General features: G+C 43.3%; 2 protein-coding genes across 2 annotated transcripts in view; one reads left to right on the plus strand and one right to left on the minus strand.

The window, feature by feature from the left end:
* The window catches only part of LOC110379696 (dedicator of cytokinesis protein 7), a 33,696-nt gene extending 16,768 nt beyond the window's left edge, over nucleotides 1-16,928 (plus strand). The window contains exons 19-40 of the mRNA XM_064035131.1: nucleotides 584-733; nucleotides 1,202-1,379; nucleotides 2,096-2,316; nucleotides 2,632-2,813; nucleotides 5,279-5,358; nucleotides 5,761-5,937; nucleotides 6,542-6,668; nucleotides 7,233-7,387; nucleotides 7,766-7,900; nucleotides 8,420-8,560; nucleotides 9,146-9,304; nucleotides 9,661-9,837; nucleotides 10,451-10,624; nucleotides 11,235-11,365; nucleotides 11,994-12,165; nucleotides 12,637-12,817; nucleotides 13,279-13,406; nucleotides 13,851-13,916; nucleotides 13,992-14,108; nucleotides 14,346-14,434; nucleotides 15,003-15,149; nucleotides 15,490-16,928. Of these exons, the coding sequence (XP_063891201.1) occupies nucleotides 584-733; nucleotides 1,202-1,379; nucleotides 2,096-2,316; nucleotides 2,632-2,813; nucleotides 5,279-5,358; nucleotides 5,761-5,937; nucleotides 6,542-6,668; nucleotides 7,233-7,387; nucleotides 7,766-7,900; nucleotides 8,420-8,560; nucleotides 9,146-9,304; nucleotides 9,661-9,837; nucleotides 10,451-10,624; nucleotides 11,235-11,365; nucleotides 11,994-12,165; nucleotides 12,637-12,817; nucleotides 13,279-13,406; nucleotides 13,851-13,916; nucleotides 13,992-14,108; nucleotides 14,346-14,434; nucleotides 15,003-15,149; nucleotides 15,490-15,529 (3,127 nt within the window). The 3' untranslated portion in view covers nucleotides 15,530-16,928. The remainder of the gene's footprint in view (nucleotides 1-583; nucleotides 734-1,201; nucleotides 1,380-2,095; nucleotides 2,317-2,631; nucleotides 2,814-5,278; nucleotides 5,359-5,760; nucleotides 5,938-6,541; nucleotides 6,669-7,232; nucleotides 7,388-7,765; nucleotides 7,901-8,419; nucleotides 8,561-9,145; nucleotides 9,305-9,660; nucleotides 9,838-10,450; nucleotides 10,625-11,234; nucleotides 11,366-11,993; nucleotides 12,166-12,636; nucleotides 12,818-13,278; nucleotides 13,407-13,850; nucleotides 13,917-13,991; nucleotides 14,109-14,345; nucleotides 14,435-15,002; nucleotides 15,150-15,489) is intronic.
* Nucleotides 16,929-17,157: 229 nt separating this feature from the next.
* Nucleotides 17,158-20,605, minus strand: LOC110381193 (chromobox protein homolog 5). Its single transcript, XM_021341433.3, has 5 exons — nucleotides 20,378-20,605; nucleotides 19,469-19,588; nucleotides 19,190-19,382; nucleotides 18,780-18,886; nucleotides 17,158-18,424 (listed from the first exon to the last, which is right to left on the minus strand). The coding sequence occupies exons 1-5, from the start codon at nucleotides 20,474-20,476 to the stop codon at nucleotides 18,368-18,370; spliced, it is 576 nt and encodes a 191-aa protein (XP_021197108.1). The 5' UTR covers nucleotides 20,477-20,605; the 3' UTR covers nucleotides 17,158-18,367.
* Between the last annotated feature and the right edge of the window lie 23 nt (nucleotides 20,606-20,628).

Consider the following 20,628-nt stretch of genomic DNA (forward strand, 5'->3'; position numbering starts at 1 on the left):
CTGTTTTGACGGTATCAAGCTATCTGTAATACAAGCGCGGTGGTTAGCAAAAGATCAAAGTTTATTTTCGTGGATGGTTTTATTTCACGAAAATGACGAGTCATATATGTGGCGAAATAGACACCGACTTCTAGACTGATACACCCAAGTTTTTTTTCTATTGCTTTTTAGTGTTTTTAGAAGTTTTTTATTTGTGATTCCAGAAATATTTTAAGTAAGACGATATAATTTTTATATTGAATACCGAAATGGTTTCTCACTCTTCTTTGGCTAGTAATGTCCTATATTGGCGCATCCACACATGCCGCCGGGTTTCAGACCGCCTTGCCGCTGAATGCAGGCCGCTGGCTTTACCGGCGGTTGCCGGCGGTAAAGCAACAACAATACCACTCCGTATCGAAGCCGCAACCAAACTGCCGGCAACCAAAAGCCGCGCGTGCCGCGGCTGAGATGCGGCAAAAGCCGCCGGCCGTGCCGCCGGGCATGTGTGGATGCGCCATATGATATAATGCGCCCTTTTCGAGCTGATAGTTTCTACGCCATCCCCTATATCCACTAGTAATATTCTATATGGTGTCCCCAGGGCTCTATTCGAGCTGATGGTGAAGTCGATGGTGGAGTACCTGTACTGGAGCGGAGCGCACGAGGCGCGGCGCAAGGCTCGCTTCCCCGACCAGTTCACCGACGACGTCACCACGCTCGTCAACAATGTCACCACGGAGATTATATCTAGGTAAGTTATCATTATTATATCAGCCAATTGCCGTCCACTACTGAACGTTAAACTCCCCCAGTGAACGCCTTCCTATCAGATCATCTAGGAAAAAAATTGGCTGGTAATGGAAAATTTCTGCTAGCCATTGCAATTCGAGAAAGACGGACAAAAGAATCCCGAAGATCTCGAAATTTTGAACATTGTAAGATGGCCAAACTTAATGGCGACTCTGAAGATCGCAGCGAATTGTTTGTTGGAATTAGGCCATTTAAATTATCACTTTTTCACTTCGATTACATTAGACACCCCAAAAACGCCCCGTTTCGCGCTTACCTGCGTTTGGAAGTCTCTTGCATACCACCATTAAATTTTACCAAATATTTTATATGTGATTTACCAACCTCCCTTCCCTTCCTACATTTTTCATTCTTGTCATGTCCTTTTATGCCTTTAATCCGGTCATATATATTTTTCTTCTCTCCACAGATACGGCAAAGACAGCCGCCTAACCCAGAGCCTGAACAACAGCCTAGCGTTCTTCTTGTTCGAGCTGCTGAGCGTGATGGACCGCGGCTACGTGTTCACTCTCATCCGCACCTACTACAAGCACATGTGCGCCAAGATCGCCTCTCTGCCGGATGCTGTGCCGCTGGTGCACTATAAGGTACTGTAACCCAGAGCCTGAACAACAGCCTGCATCCGCACCTACTAAAAGCACATGTCATTATCATCAGCTTTTTTATCGTTCCACTGCTGTACACAGGCAATGCACAGGCAGGCTGTCATTGAATATCCTTGGCAGTCGTTACGGGTAGTCAGAAGCCAGTAAGTCTGACACCAGTCTAACCAAGGGGTATCGGGTTGCCCGGGTAACTGGGTTGAGGAGGTCAGATAGGCAGTCGCTTCTTGTAAAGCACTGGTACTCAGCTGAATTAGGTTAGACTGGAAGCCGACCCCGACATGATTGGGAAAAAGGCTCGGAGGATGATGCTGTACACAGGCAACGTCTCACACAGAGAAGGATTGAGCGTTAATCACCAGTGTAAGTTGGTAATTTTAGACTTTACCTAGTCCAGATTTCTTCGCTTGAGGGCTGTTTCTCCTGGTTTCACCAGCATCCAGGGGTAACTTCTTTAAATTCCCAGATAAAATATTGTTTATATTATTTGGGGATAGACTAGCTTTCCAACAGTAAAAGATTTTTTACGTGTTTTATAAGTTTTACCTGCATTTTAATAATTTTGTAAGAACACATAGTATAAAACCAATCAACCAATTGGATCCGACATAATTGTATACATACACGTATATACCTACATGTAACAGTTTCTATTCTTCAGTATACAAGCGGCTAAACTTACCTCTAACTTCTCCTCACAGCTAGCGTTCCTCCGCATCATCTGCTCCCACGAGCACTACGTGCCCCTCAACCTGCCGTCATCGGGCGGGTCCCCGGGCGGCGTGTCCCCGGCCGCGTCGTGGGCCTCGCTGGGCTCGCAGTCCTCCGCCCCGCCGAGACATGCCTTGCATCATGAGTTTAGGTCAAGACATTATCTGGCTGGGTTGCTGTTGACTGAGCTCACTAATGCTTTGGATTTGCAGTATGTATTGTTATTTGAATTATATCGTTAATGTATTTTAAAACTGACAAAAATCACTAATTACTTTCGACAAAATGTTCAAAAAATTATCAAATGTTTGTGTATGTTAAAATTTTAAATCTCATCGTAAATATAAATAAAATGATTTGATAAAATTTACATTAAATATTAATACATAAAAAAATATAATATTTTATACTATTACATTATGTACTGTGTAGGTTATATATGTGCAAAAAATATGTTACATACCGTTTTTTAAGGTTACCTTTCCATTTTTTTAGCAATCTTACGTGTCCCTCTTTAACTCTTCAGGAGTCCAGTGCTCCAATGTGCAGCCGTGAACGGCGTCCTGTCCCTGCTGACCGCTCACGACGCGGACCCGCGGCTGTCGGCGCCGGAGCTGAAGGCGCGGGTGGCGGCGCTGTACCTGCCTCTGCTGGGCATCGTCATGGACGCGCAGGCGCAGCTCTATAGAGGCTTCACTACTAGCAAGGGTGAGAGCATCACTTGTTGCCCAGGAGTCCAGTCCTGTGTCTCCTGACTGCTCACGACGCGGACCCGCGGCTGTCGGCGCCGGAGCTGAAGGCGCGGGTGGCGGCGCTGTACCTGCCTCTGCTGGGCATCGTCATGGACGCGCAGGCGCAGCTCTATAGAGGCTTCACTACTAGCAAGGGTGAGAGCATCACTTGTTGCCCAGGAGTCCAGTCCTGTGTCTCCTGACTGCTCACGACGCGGACCCGCGGCTGTCGGCGCCGGAGCTGAAGGCGCGGGTGGCGGCGCTGTACCTGCCTCTGCTGGGCATCGTCATGGACGCGCAGGCGCAGCTCTATAGAGGCTTCACTACTAGCAAGGGTGAGAGCATCACTTGTTGCCCAGGAGTCCAGTCCTGTGTCTCCTGACTGCTCACGACGCGGACCCGCGGCTGTCGGCGCCGGAGCTGAAGGCGCGGGTGGCGGCGCTGTACCTGCCTCTGCTGGGCATCGTCATGGACGCGCAGGCGCAGCTCTATAGAGGCTTCACTACTAGCAAGGGTGAGAGCATCACTTGTTGCCCAGGAGTCCAGTCCTGTGTCTCCTGACTGCTCACGACGCGGACCCGCGGCTGTCGGCGCCGGAGCTGAAGGCGCGGGTGGCGGCGCTGTACCTGCCTCTGCTGGGCATCGTCATGGACGCGCAGGCGCAGCTCTATAGAGGCTTCACTACTAGCAAGGGTGAGAGCATCACTTGTTGCCCAGGAGTCCAGTCCTGTGTCTCCTGACTGCTCACGACGCGGACCCGCGGCTGTCGGCGCCGGAGCTGAAGGCGCGGGTGGCGGCGCTGTACCTGCCTCTGCTGGGCATCGTCATGGACGCGCAGGCGCAGCTCTATAGAGGCTTCACTACTAGCAAGGGTGAGAGCATCACTTGTTGCCCAGGAGTCCAGTCCTGTGTCTCCTGACTGCTCACGACGCGGACCCGCGGCTGTCGGCGCCGGAGCTGAAGGCGCGGGTGGCGGCGCTGTACCTGCCTCTGCTGGGCATCGTCATGGACGCGCAGGCGCAGCTCTATAGAGGCTTCACTACTAGCAAGGGTGAGAGCATCACTTGTTGCCCAGGAGTCCAGTCCTGTGTCTCCTGACTGCTCACGACGCGGACCCGCGGCTGTCGGCGCCGGAGCTGAAGGCGCGGGTGGCGGCGCTGTACCTGCCTCTGCTGGGCATCGTCATGGACGCGCAGGCGCAGCTCTATAGAGGCTTCACTACTAGCAAGGGTGAGAGCATCACTTGTTGCCCAGGAGTCCAGTCCTGTGTCTCCTGACTGCTCACGACGCGGACCCGCGGCTGTCGGCGCCGGAGCTGAAGGCGCGGGTGGCGGCGCTGTACCTGCCTCTGCTGGGCATCGTCATGGACGCGCAGGCGCAGCTCTATAGAGGCTTCACTACTAGCAAGGGTGAGAGCATCACTTGTTGCCCAGGAGTCCAGTCCTGTGTCTCCTGACTGCTCACGACGCGGACCCGCGGCTGTCGGCGCCGGAGCTGAAGGCGCGGGTGGCGGCGCTGTACCTGCCTCTGCTGGGCATCGTCATGGACGCGCAGGCGCAGCTCTATAGAGGCTTCACTACTAGCAAGGGTGAGAGCATCACTTGTTGCCCAGGAGTCCAGTCCTGTGTCTCCTGACTGCTCACGACGCGGACCCGCGGCTGTCGGCGCCGGAGCTGAAGGCGCGGGTGGCGGCGCTGTACCTGCCTCTGCTGGGCATCGTCATGGACGCGCAGGCGCAGCTCTATAGAGGCTTCACTACTAGCAAGGGTAAAACTAACATTTGTGATAGGTGTTCTGCTGATTCCATCCTCCGTCTTCCGAGCCTTTTCCCAATCATGTTGGGGTCGGCTTCCAATCTAACCGGATTCAGCTGAGTACCAGTGCTTTACAAGAAGCGACTGCCTATCTGACCTCCTCAACCCAGTTACCCAGGCAACCCGATACCCCTTGGTTAGACTGGTGTCAGACTTACTGGCTACTGACTACCCGTAATGACTGCCAAGGATGTTCAATGACAGCCGGGACCTACAGTTTAACGTGCCATCCGAAACACAGTCATTGGTGTCTAAGATATACTTATAAAGTACATACAAACTTAGAAAAGTTGCATTGGTACTTGCCTGACCTGGGATCGAACCCGCGCCCTCATACTTGAGAGATTGGTCTTTTACTAGGCCACCACGACTTTTTTCTGTTGATTAAAATGAGTAAATACTATTACTGACATCCTAAACCTAATTCGTGATCAGTTACCGGTACTTTTGACTGCCCGAGGTATTTAAATGATAACCGGCTGGGACCTCCAATTTAACGTTCCTTCCGAAAAATGGAGTAATGATAAATCATCCATCAAAACAAAAATAACCAAGTAAAAATGTAGTATAAGTCGATGCAACTTGTATGTTTTCAAAAGTAAATAAAGCATTGTTTTGTTTTTTTTAGAAATACTGCAATTGGATAGTGAGATTGGACAGTTCGGGAATCTTTACACCGCGTCGTCGCCGGAAGGAGATTTCAAACAGGTATGTAATCTATTTAAGTCTCCATACTGTTGCCGAGAATAGCGCCGAGAATTCATGGACAAAATAACGACAGTGATCGGGAAACAGATGTGAATACAAGAGAACACCCGCGATAACCAACGACATTCTCGATCACGCTTATTCACAAGGATTCTCAGCAACAGTCTGGAGCCGCCATTATAAAGTCCCGCTCCACTCGCCACCGCGTTCGCTACGGGATGCGCGGCTCTATACTCCACATACATTTATGTATGCGTCCGCTTTGGCACCCAGCAGCGTTGACGTTTTCGCATTTTGTGATTACAATCTCCGCGCAATATTCACTCGTTATTCCCGTACCTATTTCTGGGTTCGCACCAGTACACCTGAACTTTATTTACCGTTTTATTCGCTCATCTCCAGAACGGCCGACCCCCGTTCAACAGCGAGACGAGCCGCAACCTGCTGATGTGCCTGGTGTGGGTGCTGAAGTGGGCCGAGCGCGGAGCCCTGGCGGCCTGCGTGGCGGAGCTGTCCCCGCGCCGCCTGCACGACCTGCTGGCCCTCATCGAGCTGTGCTTCAAGTGCCAGGAGTACAAGGTACAGCTGCACTAGTGTGCCTGGTGCTGAGGTGGAGCCCTGGCGGCCTGCGTGGCGGAGCTGTCCCCGCGCCGCCTGCACGACCTGCTGGCCCTCATCGAGCTGTGCTTCAAGTGCCAGGAGTACAAGGTACAGCTGCACTAGTGTGCCAGCTGATGGATAACCCGAAATACCCAAATGAACCAACCACGCTAAGTTCAAAAGAAGGAAGTCGGAACATAAATGGTCCCATACACGGGCTGATCGAGCCAAGCATAGCTTAATTTGTGATCTTTCGACCCATGTGTTTGTTTCTTAGTTATTCCTACAGTGTAATTGTAGACTAAGGCCGCTATCCCACCAGCGCTTTACTTCCCATGATCGCGTCGTCAATTTCATCCGTCAATTTCATCAACGCCAACGCTCTTGAGACGCCAGTGGGGCAGCGGCCTAAGGGCGCATGTATAGGTACGTTCGTGGACCGCTGCGAGCAGTGTACCTAATAATTTTCTAGTTACGAAACGAATTCTTGCGTAGGTCCGGCGTATTTTCTTACCGCGTACAATCGCCCTATTAAAGGTTATAGTAAATCAGCAATACCTGAACATGTACCTTCTTCCCGCAGGGTCGTAAAGAGATAATGAAGTGCGCTCAGCAGAACGTGCGCAAGACGACGGACATCAAGTCCAAGCTGGAGGACGTCATCCTCGGTCAGGGCTCCGCCAGGAACGACTTCATCATGAGGAGGAAGGGTGAGTTCTACTGCTACTTGTTTACTGGAGAATATTTATCTTTATGTATAAAGTAGGGGTCTGATGTTTACTGGGTGATTTTGAATTTGTTTTGAATTTTGAAAACAGTAGGCAGTAGACAATTTCATTATTTAAAAAAATTTAATGACAAGATTCATCAGCCACGCTGTAAACGAATATTTTTATGATTGAAAAATTCTTTGATAAATTATAGTATTTTGATTAAAGCAATAACTTAAAATTGTTACTTATGCAAGCCATGATAACTAGCTATTGCTATTAAATTGCTAACACTTTCTGCGCAAATGCTTGTGCACTATAATATGTTCTGCTAAGTTGGCTAATCTCCTTACATGAGAACAGCCGCCATAACCGATAATCGGCTAGGAGGATATCATCATCAACATCAACTAACACTTTCAATCGATTTATATGCAATTATAATACCAACTCATAACAACTGGCTTCATTTAACAATCGATTATTATAACTGTGATGGGAGAAAAACATGTCTATTCGGAGCTTCTGAAACAATGTGTAAGATAGGTGGTGGGTCGAGTGTAGGTGCGTGCAAGCGCGAGCGCTGGCGCAAGGAGCTGTGGCGCGGCGGAGCCCGAGCCGACAGCGGAGCCCCGCCGCAGCCGCAGCCGCATCTCTCCGCGGCGCTGGCGGCTGAAGTCGCCTTGACGCTGCTGCATGCACTGGAGACTATTGTGCAGGTACGTTATAAACATACACCATAACACATATACACATACATAAGTTCTATTTATATTGGTAATTCGATATATGCCTGCATCTTAATAAGGTGGAACTTATTTAAAAGAAAAATATACCTAAAAGCTTATGTACAAATATACGTCTTATTGTATTATTTTTGAATGACAATAGTTTTAGGAAAAGGTTGCCGTAAAGAAAACACTGAATAGACAAAGAAGAGCGTGGTTTAATAATTCAAATATGTGGCTTGAAATCCCAATGTTTTACATCAAAAATGTTTACCCAACATCATGAGAAGATGCATGAAGAAATATATAATTCATTTTAATTTACACACACTACACACTGATTTCTTATAATAAATTTTCTGTCCACAGTCAAGCAGCAACCTGGAATGCGGTCAAAGCGTGTGCAGTGCTGCACTGCAAGTCTTACTGCATGCACTGCAACGCAACCAAAGTGTTGTCGTCTTGCAGCACATGTTCGCTACTGTACGCTCGCTTATCGTCAAGGTATGTCGTTGTTACTGGAGCATTCTGAATTCTTACTAATGTGCTGGAGTTCTGTGTTGATATGCTAAGAGTTATTATTTAAATTCTTATTCAGTTTAGTGTAATAATTTCAAATTTTCGTAACAAAGTAGGCTATTATACAGTAGGATAGAAACAGCAGTATACCTATGATTATCCCTTGTGGGATTCCTGACAAAATAACGTTTGGGAGAATTTCGAAACTTTGAATTTATTCTAGGTACACGATGGCTTTGGTGGTGGTGGTGTTTCTATGATCAATAAAATCTTTAACTTTCCTTAAGAAGATATATGATGCATACTGTCAAATGTTTAATGCAGTTCTAAATGTTTTGATGCTGTGAAGTCCTTTCATTGTTGACTTTTGATAGAAAAGGAATGATTTTGTCCAAGAATATCTATTTTTATGTATACTTTAAATTTACAAAAATCTTGCTTGATAGAAATAATTAAGCTCACTATATAGCCTGATTTACTATAACCGGTACCTTCTCCCCTTAGCTGGGCTGGTCGTGCTGCGGCGAGGAGTCGGGCACGTGCCGCGTGCTGCTGCGGCACTGCGCGGCGCTGGCGGGCAGCACGCGCGCGCACGCCGCCGCCACGCTCTACGCGCTCATGCGCCAGCACTACCAGCTGGGGAACGTGAGTTATTTGACGTGTCTATATGTATGAAAATTTTCTGAGTAATCGGAGATAAAATTTAGGAAAAAAGCTTACTACAGCTGCAGTATTGTTTGAAAAAATTGGCGCTGGAACACAAAGTTAATTTTGATGAAATTTTTACTACGTCGAAATTTAAGCGTAAGCAGAGATACACTTTAGGAAAAAACCTTACTGCAGCTGCGGTATAGTTTGAAAAAGGCGCTGGAACGCAAAGTTGATTTTGATGTAACTTTTTGATTTGAAAACTCAATTGAAAACTCGGTCTGCTTATTGATATGTTAAACATTCTTGCTTTGTACAACATTTTTATTCCTCAAATCATGACAGGTTGGCAGATAAGAAAAAAATAAATAAAAAAACATTTATTTCAGGTATACACTCACAGAAAATATAAAAAAAGAATTAGAAAATGAACATTATTGTTGCTAAAATTTATCTTAAGGATCACATATAAAAATGCTCGATAAACTCAATATATTCCACTACGCGTACACTTTATAACCTCGATTTCATAATATTCATCTCTGTTCACTTTTAATTTCGCCAACTTCCCCACACCCTCAGAATTTCAGCCGCGTCAAGATGCAGGTGACGATGTCACTATCCTCCCTAGTGGGAACTTCCACCACCTTCAGCGAAGACTCTCTGCGGAGGGCACTCAAAACTATACTGATGTACGCCGAACATGATGCTGATCTCGCTGACACTACGTTCCCGGAACAGGTGAGAATATTTCGTGTACTGTTCCTAGCTTTGTTAGGGTCGGCTTCCACAACTGACATATATAGTAGCTATGTTTTTTTTTTCTGATTCAATCATGACTTGATTTAACCCTTTATCATATTTTTGGCCTACAGGATGTTGCAAATTTTCACTGGGTTTCTTATTTAAATTCTATAAATGCAGGTCATCCGTCCTCGAACAGACCCGCCAGTCGACCCGTGCCGCTGTTACTTAGACTTAGTTCCCCTTCCTTAGTTACTGAGCTACTCTATTTCAGATATAATACAATTTTTAACAGACTTTCCAAAAAAAGAGGAAGTTATCAATTCAAATGTTTGTATTTGTTTAATTTGCAGGTGAAAGACCTAGTGTTCAACTTGCACATGATCCTCTCGGACACGGTGAAGATGAAGGAGTTCCAGGAAGACCCGGAGATGCTGCTGGACCTGATGCACCGCATCGCGCGCGGCTACCAGCACTCGCCCGACCTCAGGCTCACCTGGTTGAACAATATGGCGCAGAAGCATATGGAGGTATGTATTTTTAAGGAATATGCACCACGGAGTAAGGAAAGATGAGCGGAAATGCCGCGGCGCGACGCGTAAATATAGCGCGACGCACCTCTCGACTGCAGTCAGTATACGATGTCAGTCTTCGGCGCAGGGATGTCTTCGCACCTCGATGATACCGCCAGTGTAGGCCCCGGCCCCTGGAGCTGTGTACGGCGGTGCGTGCATACGGCGATGACGTAGTGCACGCGCGCCGTGCGCTGCGCGCTATGACGGCGTGCGGACGTGCGATCCTTGTGTCTTTTGTAGGTCACTACACGCCCCTTTATTATGTACTTACTACCTCTATGTACATTCATTCTTATGTTATCCGTATATGTACTCTTCCTATATACTACCTTTATGGTCATCATCTCTCGAGCCTTCTCCCAACTATTTTGGGGTCGACTTTCAGTCTGAGTACCAGTATTTTACAAGGAGCGACTGTCTTTATGTTTAATGGAGTATAGTTACTGGTAGTTGAATGGATGCAACATTTGTGAGGGTTGCTATTTGGGGCACTGGCAGTTTGCTAACTACCACTCATTTTGGCTTGAACTTTGAGTATTTAAAGACCATTTTCCTACTCTTTCCCCAGCGTTCGAACCACACAGAAGCCGGCATGTGCCTGATCCACGGCGCAGCCCTGGTGGCGGAGCAGATGTGTGCGGGCGGCCGCGGAGCCGCCCTGCTGCAGCGCGTCACGCACAACGCGCTCGACGAGAGCTGTGCTGATGCCCTGCATCATCACCTCACGCACCTGGAGCTGCAGGTATACTTGACACAGGATCTTGAAGAAGAATATGGTCTTATGTACTTGAAGGACTAGGAAGCGCAGCGTAGGTCATCCACCATCAAGATGGACAGACAACCTTATAAAGGTCGCCGGAAGACGCTGGATGCAGGTATGCTTGCAACAGGATCTCGGTTAAAACTTCGAGGTTATGGCAAAAGTATTGAAGTTTTGCGTCATATCTTCCCTGTCGAATGGTCAATAGTTAAAGATTTGCTGCCTCGTTGGTCTAGTGGTCACAAGCGCGGCTGCTGAGCACGAGGTCTCGAAGTCGGGTTGAAATCGCTTTATGGCTTGTAGAAACTTTCACAAAACAGCCCGCAGCCTGGAAGTTGGTGATCGATACACCCGTACATCGGAGAGCACGTAAATGTCGGTCCTGCTTGTGATCTCTCTCCGGTCGTGTCGGAATGTCGTCCCATCGGGCTATGAGAGTGAAGGAATAGTGAGTGCACCTGTGTCTGCACAAATGCTTGTGCACGATAATAATTCCTGCGTAGTTGGCTTATCTCCTTACATGAGAACAGCCGCCGTAGCTGACAATTGGCTAGGAGAACATCATCATTATCACATAATACTGTTTCCTCAGGCTCTACTCGAGCATGCGGCCAGCGAGCTGATGACGGCCGGCATGTACGAGACTGTCAACGAGGTGTACAAGGTGCTCATACCCATCGCAGAGGAGCATCGCGACTATAAGAAACTCGCTAATATACACAGGCAAGTAGAAACTGAGTTATCGAAAACATTTTTTTTTTTGTTTGATTAAGGTACACGACTTTAAAAGTCCATTACATAAATCAGATTAGGTAAATTTCTTGCAAAGGAAACTTAAAAATAAAGAAAAGATTTAAAAAAAAAACATAAAAATAAGTACAGTCCTTGCAAAGAAAAGTTAAAATTAGAAATACATAATATAAAAAAATTAAATGTCACTTCTAAAGTCAAATAATCTGGTTCACTTACGCCTTTATGGCCTTATGAAAGTCACAAGATTTACATCTGATTAGATTATAATGAATTAAGTTGTCCATTCCAAAAGTAGAGACAATTCTATAAAAATATATTAAACTACACTTCATTTAACATTTATGTTTAAAAAATATTGTTGGAAATTGTTACGGTTACTAAGAAGAAAGTCAGACCAGTGTTATCAAGAGGTATGAGGTTGCTCGCTTTGCAGTCATATCAAAATCGGGTCTGCCGATTTAAACTTATGTAAAAACTAGCCAATATTTCGTGTACATATTAGTTTTGATCCGTAGTTTAAAATTAAAACGAATTAATTGAATGATATTATTGTAGTTGCAATTAATAGTTTTGGAAATAAATGAATTTTCCCTTCCAGCAAACTAAACGAGGCATTCACCCGCATCGAGCAACTCCACGGCAAGCGCGTGTTCGGCACGTACTTCCGCGTCTCCTTCTACGGCGCGAGGTTCGGAGACCTGGACAACGAGGAGTTCATATACAAGGAGCATGCACTCACCAAGCTGCCCGAGATATTTAGCAGGCTTGAGGTAAGAAATATATGAGTAGGGTGAAATAGCAGCAGTTTTTTAAGGTCAAAATTACGTGAGACAGGCCCCCCTAACGCTCAAACATGCCAGTAGCTAAATAGACACTCCTTCTTCCCAACAAAAAACATGTTCGTAAAATTCGGATAAATAAAAAAAATATTTAACTGGTATTAAAAACCACCTGACTTTAAAGTATGAGTGTGAGCGTTAAATATGAACTCGCTAAGTTACCCTTGGACATCAATGTCTGAGTTATTATGGGGAAGGAAAACTTGAGGCTATTTCAGATTTTAAGTCCAGGTGGACTTGAAAGTCGCGAATTCACCTTGAGCAAACGCTGTGATTAACGCTTTTTCCTTCTCTGTATGAGAAGAGGTCTGTGCCCTGCAGTGGGACAAAAGAATGTTGATGTCGCAATGTGTAAAATTTACAGAAATTATTATATCTTGAGCAACTCTATTATTTTTCTAGAACTTCTACGGCGCCCGTTTCGGCGCGGACAACGTGGTCATAATCAAAGACTCGAACATAGTCGATGTCAGCACGTTAGACCCGGACAAGGCGTACATACAGATCACGTACGTGGAGCCGTACTTCGAGCCGCACGAGCTCAGGAAGCGCGTCACGCACTACGAGAAGAATTATAATATTAGTGAGTTTTGTTTTACTTTTTGTACATAAGTAGCGGTTTCTCTTGGGAAGAAATCGGACTAGTAGCTCCTGAAACAATCAGTTTCTTCAGCTTTATAATATTGATAAAGAAGCCTCCGAGCCTTTTTACCAACCATGTTGGGGTCGGCTTTCAGTCTAACCGGATTCAGCTTTTCAGTGCTTTGCAAGAATCGAATATTGATAAAGAATATTGTGTTTATTTCAGTGGTTGTCAGTTAAAACTTTTAGATCTTTCTTAAACGTATACCTTGATGATTTCGCTGCATAACGAGACATCGTGTCATGGAGATTGACTTACTGTGATTTTTACCTATTTATCTGTTGATTTATAGTACTAGAATAAGAAAAAGAAAAAGTTGAAGATTTTTTTATAAAAATTTACTAAAACCGTCAGATATTTTATCTTTCGCTTTCACAAAGTCTATTGTTGTACAATTGCAGAGCGTTTCATGTACGCGACGCCGTTCACGGTGGGCGGGCGAGCTCACGGCGACATCGCGGAGCAGTGCAAGCGCAAGACCATCCTCACCGCCGCACACCACTTCCCTTACGTCAAGACTAGGATACAGGTCACTACACTATGTACTAGCTATTTATGGCTGCGTCCAAAATCTAATGTCATTTATTCAAAGTAGGCTGAAAGTCAGCACTTTTTGAACGTCAAATTTACAAAATACAGCCCCCAAAACGCCCGCCCTTCACCACTTCCTATGTGTACTTTTTACTGGCAAGAAGAAATGGTGGAACAAACTCCTCAGATGTCCCTATAACACACACAAATAACGTACCTTTTAATTGGTAAAATACTTTTTTTTATTGGTTCAGTAGGACCGGAGAATACCCCTACAAATAGGTACAAATTCACAAACTTCCACCTCCTCTCACAACCTCTCAAAACAATTTCAGTTCACCTGTCTATTCAACTCAAAAACTTTTGAAAGGTATAAATTAACCAACACTGAGAAATTACACCGATATATTTTTTGCTAAAATTCGCCAAATTGTGTTTATAGGTGGTTCAACGCACACAAATAATTTTGACACCCATTGAAGTGGCTATCGAAGATATACAGAAAAAGGTACGTATTAGTTAAATCGCGATAGTAACTTAAAAATACAACCTGTTCTGAAACTTACATCTTAATAATATCTAGATCAACGAGCTGGCAGCAGCTACGAGCCAGGAGCCGGCAGATCCCAAGATGCTGCAGATGGTGGTGCAGGGATGCATCGGCACCACCGTCAACCAGGGACCGCTCGAACTCGCACAGGTATCTAGGAATTTTATTATAGGGAGGATTAAAAATATTCATTCTGGATTATCAATAATAATCAACAAAATTTAGGGTAGCTGTTTGTAACTATAATATCAAGACGACCAACACCTTAGTCTGTCCATAGATGCTGTAAAGGATCCGAAACGTCGGGAATCGAAAATCATGGAATTCACAATGCAAATTCAAATAAGTTTGGTACGTGTGTATATATGGCTAATGTCTATGTGTCAGGTGTTCCTGGCGCCGGTGGCGGAAGGCACGCAGCCTCCCACGCGACTCACCAACAAACTGAGGCTCGCCTTCAAAGATTTCTCCAAGAAGTAAGTAATAATGAAGTTTTTTGAGGTAACACTTTTTAGTAATTGGCTTGAGGTCGCGTTCCAATAAAAAGTCTTTAGCTGAACACTAGAGATAGCGTTCTATATTGAGTTACTTAAAGTTCCTATTTTTGAATCCTTAATCATAAATATATATTTTTTTTTTATAGAACAGCTCTTCATCTTTATTGTAACAATGTGTTTTGGAGTCCGAAGCTTTTTAAGGCCATGGTAACCAAGTTGTGTTATACTAAATGCCAAGTTACGAAAGAGAAATGCTTTTTATTTTCGTTTTCGCAGTACACCACGGTGATAGAACTTGAAAACAGTGTGGTTCTATACCATACTACATCAGTCAACACCAAAATGATCGGTGGCACTGATAGTCCACCGTCCATAGAAATTTGTTCATTGTTCTTAAGGCCGAACTTTTAATAAGATGACTTTCGATACAGAGCAATCTATTCTGGCTTCTGGATTGCCTGATATAACTGGCTGCCGCAGCCGGGCTGCCTAGTGCGCGGTGGGCCTAAAAGTTTTTTTTTCCTATTTTCACTTTTATTTTTGTTAGATGTCACGATGCTCTCCGAAAGAACAAGAACCTGATCGGCAGCGACCAGCGCGAGTACCAGCGCGAGTTGGAGCGTAACTTCACGCGCTTCACCGAGCGCCTCGCGCCGCTCGTCACCGCCACGCGCGGGCATGTCACGCAGCTCAGGTAACTTTCCGCCTAGCCTTAACCCAACTATGTTGGCTTCCAGTCTTTCTGGATGCAGCTGAGTACCAGTGTGCCACAAGCGACTACCTATTTGACCTCCTTAACTCAGTTACCCAAGCAACCCTGTAAGACTTGTTATCAGACTTACTGCCTTCTGACTACCCAAAACGACTGCCAGGGATGTTCAATGACAACTCAGATAACGGTGTCAACCAAACTCATGGCGACTTACAACTAACTAACTTCCGACCACAAAAACGCACATGTGTTCTAAAAATAGTTTCTATTACTTTTAAGCAGCGGTTTGGTAATAATAATAAACCTCTGAACATTTTTCTAGCAATGGCCTGAGCAAGCAAGACTACAAATATCAGGCTTGAAGCGACCAAAACGAACGAAACGAAGCACATTACCACCGTTGAACTGTCTAGTAATGAATACTCTTATTTTATATAACTTCTTGTAAATTATTATTATTTACTATTGATCTGTAATGGCTAGTCAAACTGAGATGGCTGCGGCCTGTTCTGCATTTATCATTTAACCTAATTTGAGACTAATAAATGATGATTATAATTATTACATCAGAGGCAATGGGGAAAGAACGCGAACTTTACTTATAAGAAATCCTCATTAAAATTCGACAATATGTAAGAATTACGAACTTCAGGATGTGCTATTAAGACGCTGTCATCTCAGAATGAACTCTAATTTCTATTATTAAGTATCGCTATAGCACAATTGTTTGAAGATATTTTCTGTAAGTATTCTTGTGGTGGTTTTCATTCTCATTCCTCAGCCATCAGGACTGATTGGAACTTCAATAATGAAGTCTTTATCACATTTTAGCAGTCATAACTAAAATTGAAAATGATGACCACATTGTATTATGCATATTTGTTAGTGGTATGTAAACGTATTTATATTTGCAATAAAGTGCAATATTATATACCGTTTTAATATTATAAGTTACACTGAGATTTAAATAGTTTAAGATTTTTTAAGCGTAGTTTGGCACAAGTTTTCTTGCAAGATTTACGAATAGTATTTTTTTTATTATACTACTACATATTTGGGACATTGATGATGTGCAACACGAATGGATGACTGGACCATGTAGTTTTTGGTACATGAATGATTATTGTGAAAGTAACGACATGCCTATCTGCAGTAGATGCTATGTTACTGCAATCGGGTATCAGGTATGACTTGAAGTTCGAAAACAAGGTCGAATTTTAATTGATTTATTCTCAGCTCATTGTAAGATTCGCAAAAAAATATCGATAAATACTATATGAAGCCATATCTTTCAAAAATGGCTAGGTCCCTGTCGAGTACTGTAACGAAGCACGGGTCCAAAGTTTGATAAGTTCCGAGTAACGACGCGGGTGCCTGAGGCCAATCTTCACTTTTTTGCCGACTAGAAATGTTCAATGATATTGTGAAATTTATAAGAAGGTGCAAGAGCTTATTCGCAAATTTCTTCAGTATTTTAAAATCATTTCTATTACTACATAGCTGTGTGATTTACGTGTATGTATCGATTCCAAATATAGAAAACTAAAATATTTTAGTTGATAAGTGTAATTTCTATTGATGTATCTCTGTGATATGGAAAACGATTGTCATTATCAAATTGGACTGACAGTAACCAGAATAGTAAATGTGAAAAGGATAAGGAACAATTTTAATTTCAATCGTTTTCCAATCATTTTTGTTCAGAAGACTATGATTCCTATATTTATGAATCAATTTAAATAAAACGAGTATATACTTTAACTCTTATTTATTTATATTCAATAATAATTATATTATATGTAAAGATTAAGTCCAAGTGACGCTACAATATCGCAACGTGTGTGCATTAGAGCGCTTTCACACTAGCGATTTTGACGCGCATATAGGTTCGGCTCTGCTACGCGCATATAGGTTCTGCTCTGATACATTCCGAAAATCTGTCGCGGTTCCAGGCGTCATGTTTTGAACCGATAATTGTATCATTGTCGACCGTACAAACCGCGCGGCTAAACTGCTAGTGTGAAAGCGCTGTCATACACTTTTAAACCGACAAGATACAGTTGAGAATTTTCATTCAAGTACATACAAATTATGTAACAAAATCACATTGCCTCATCGGTGACTAATCATTACTCCGTATTATCTCACCTACCTCCCATCCGAAGATTATTTCAAGTGAAATGCTATCAATCACTTGAAACAATCTTCACTTATTAAAGTTCATAATATAAAACAGTAATTATAATACCCAGACTGAATTAACCAGACTGATTGTGATAAGTAGTAATCGCACCGAGAAATCAACGTCATTTTGTGATTTATTGATTTCCACAAGTGCTCACAAATTAAGACTGCTTTAGGCTATATTTCTAACATTTTCTGATACTCTCAATAACATGCTTACTCCCATTAGTTTTCTATCCTAATAGGTATAGTTCATTTGCCCGTGGAAAAGTTATATCACATAAAAATCAATATTCAATAACAAAGTCCTAAAGATAAAACCTAGACAATTATATAAAAAAGATCTTTTTCCTGGCGTGTCAAGCTTTGTAATTCCAAAACATTACTAAGCCTAATTTTACAGACATTTTATCTGTTTCATGGACACTGCACAGTATTTATATGAAAGATCTACCCTCTAGAGTATTTGATGCGTTACTAGATAAAACCAAATCAAAGTGAATGCTTTAACTCGGAGACCTTCAAGATCACTCTTTTGACTTAGCTAGAACATCAAAACATCATTTTGTTTTTCCTGCCACCAGTTAAAACATTTACCTTAATATGCAAATTATGGACAAGATTGTCTCTTGAAAATAATAAACATTTGACATATTATCATATGGAAAAATCATGACAGCAATTGATGTAAAAGTACATGATAAGATGAAGCCAAAATGGCGACCACTGGTCAGTGGAACCATGTAATGACTGGACTTAGTAACTAGACATTCATAGAGGAATACATCAAATACGTTCTCGGCCCGAGAAGATCCCACGTAAAAATCACATCTCATCGACAAAGCTACCAAATTAGAAATTGCGAAGTATGGCAACACTATTTAGAAGGTCCTGTCCTAGCAACACTGTCTGTGACGGGTTCAAATGTGGCGTTGTCGCTCGTAGATCTCCATAGCGCGGACATAGAAGTAGTCCCCGCCGTAGCGGATGCTGGGCATGCCACACGCGCTCCTGTATCATTCCGACTCCGCCGGCGTGTGCCATGTTAGCCTCTCCTCGTAGAATGCTATCACCTGGAAGTCACAACATGTCTTAAACATATAGTTCGTAATAGATAAAGCATCCCTGGTACACAACGGACTCAAGGAGAAACATGTGGGTTTAGCCGGTAAAAGTCTGTCATTCCCACCCGATGTGGGTGCAGTGTGGTAAGTGGTAACCCTCAGATGATTTCCCACAAAAAAAAACCTACAATTGTCCAACCAACCAAACTTAATGGTGGATCTCAATTCATTACCAAGCACAAGTTTGCACATGTTTGGGACTCAGTTTGGCAAGAACATATACATACATTGCATTCTTCCTACTAATAAAAATAGAATTTAAGTTAACCTAAGCATACAAAATAAATAATAAAGTATATCATACCTGCTGTGGGCATTTGACATTAGCAACTTTAGCAGGCACTAGTTCAGCCTCATCAGAGTCAGCCCATTTGATAAGGAACATCAGCTCGCCAGTCGCATCTGATGCACCTGAATACACAAATAGCAATTTTGTCATTTTTGTTCTTTCCTTCTATAAAAGAATAGTTTGACCACAACAACACAATCTTCAGTCTGTCAGTCTTCAGCAGACTAAAGTCTAGACTGAAGACTATGATTATTGCAATTGCAACTATTTCCTACATGTATTGCAGTTCTTGTCAAATATCATTGCTACTGCGAAATTTGCCATCTAAGGTGTCTCTCCACACACTGTAGTTTTTTGACAATTCCAGAATAAACAAGTAATTTAACAAGTCCTGTAGTTAACTATGACACCATAAAATATCTCACCAATAATTTTCTCGGCCTTCAGTCCCTTATCAAAGCCGGACTTAGCCTTGTCCTCCTTGCGTTCCCTTTTGGATTCCTTATGATCATCGGCAGAGGAGACGCTTGTGCCACGCCCCTTACGGCCAGAGTTCGTCTCCTCACTTGATTCGCGGACTCGCTTCTTGCCACGGTCTTCTGGCTTCTTGCTCTTAGCCTGAATGAAATGAAAATATGTAAATGGCAGACTAAGTTGCAGAGGCTATCTTCTAAACGCATTTGCAAATATATGAAGATGTATACCTCTTTCTCCTTCCTATTGTCTTCAAAGGTCTTGATGAGCTCTTCACAGTCTAGATTCTCGACAGGCTCCCAGGTACTCTCTTCTTCCTTGTAACCTTTCCATTTTAATAGATATTGCACCTATAATGACAATAAAATATTAGAGCCTATCCAGAAAAAGAAAAACCATTTAGTGTTACTGAGGGATACCTGCACAATATCTCGATTACAGAGGGTCAGAATACTTTTTCTATGTACACCCTTGTGCACTATAAACTCCATGATGCTTGATTGCTTGAACGCACTTATGAGTGTAGGATTATGTGCTTTTGCATGTAATTTCTCAGAAGATAAGAGACATTTAAACATCCAACTTTCAGTTTTCAATATCAGGATGGGAATCAACGGAAAAACAATAATTCCGAAAGAAAGCCAAAATACTCAACTGAACTGGAAACCTAGTATGACAGGGCTACACATACTTCTGACCTAAGATATTAATATTCATCATCAGACCAGGATAGCCAGACTACCAGGATCAGGTAAACTGTATAATTTCAGAGAGTAACGTATCATGCGAGGGCTGGAATGTTGTCAATTTCTTTCAGACTTGACACATGATCAGGATTATAGATGAGATGAACACCTTCGAATCAATAACACAGCCTTCTATTATTATCTAAAGAATACACGAAATAATGGTCCAGAACTTCAGCAGTTCAAAAATGTTCAGAAAAATATTGTTTATGGACAAGAGGTTACCGCTTAGCCTTCGTTTTCATGTTATAACACAATATTTACCGTAACAGACCCATCTTCTTTTCTTGTAAGGAAAGTATAGATGCAACTACGTGAGGAATTAACAACTGAACAGTAGTTAACAGTACATAATCTCCCAATTAAATTAAGGAAAAATGCTGAAAATCTTACCTTTCCTTTTACTGTACGCTTGTCGAGAACTTTCTCGACAACATACTCCTCCTCACTGGATCCGTCGGTGGTATCGCCTTTTTTATCTTTCTTGCCCATTTTATTTGAAACAGATTATTAATGCGCCTTGTAATTTTCGAAATTCACAATAGTTGCGAAGCGTCGCGTCGGCGTCACCTGAAGAATTTCTCAAAATGGCGCTCTCATAATAAAATATGGCGGCTGTCTGCAGCGGCGACAAGACAATGTTG

This window comes from Helicoverpa armigera, chromosome 6 (assembly GCF_030705265.1).
Source record: "Helicoverpa armigera isolate CAAS_96S chromosome 6, ASM3070526v1, whole genome shotgun sequence".
Classification (NCBI taxonomy): domain Eukaryota; kingdom Metazoa; phylum Arthropoda; class Insecta; order Lepidoptera; family Noctuidae; genus Helicoverpa; species Helicoverpa armigera.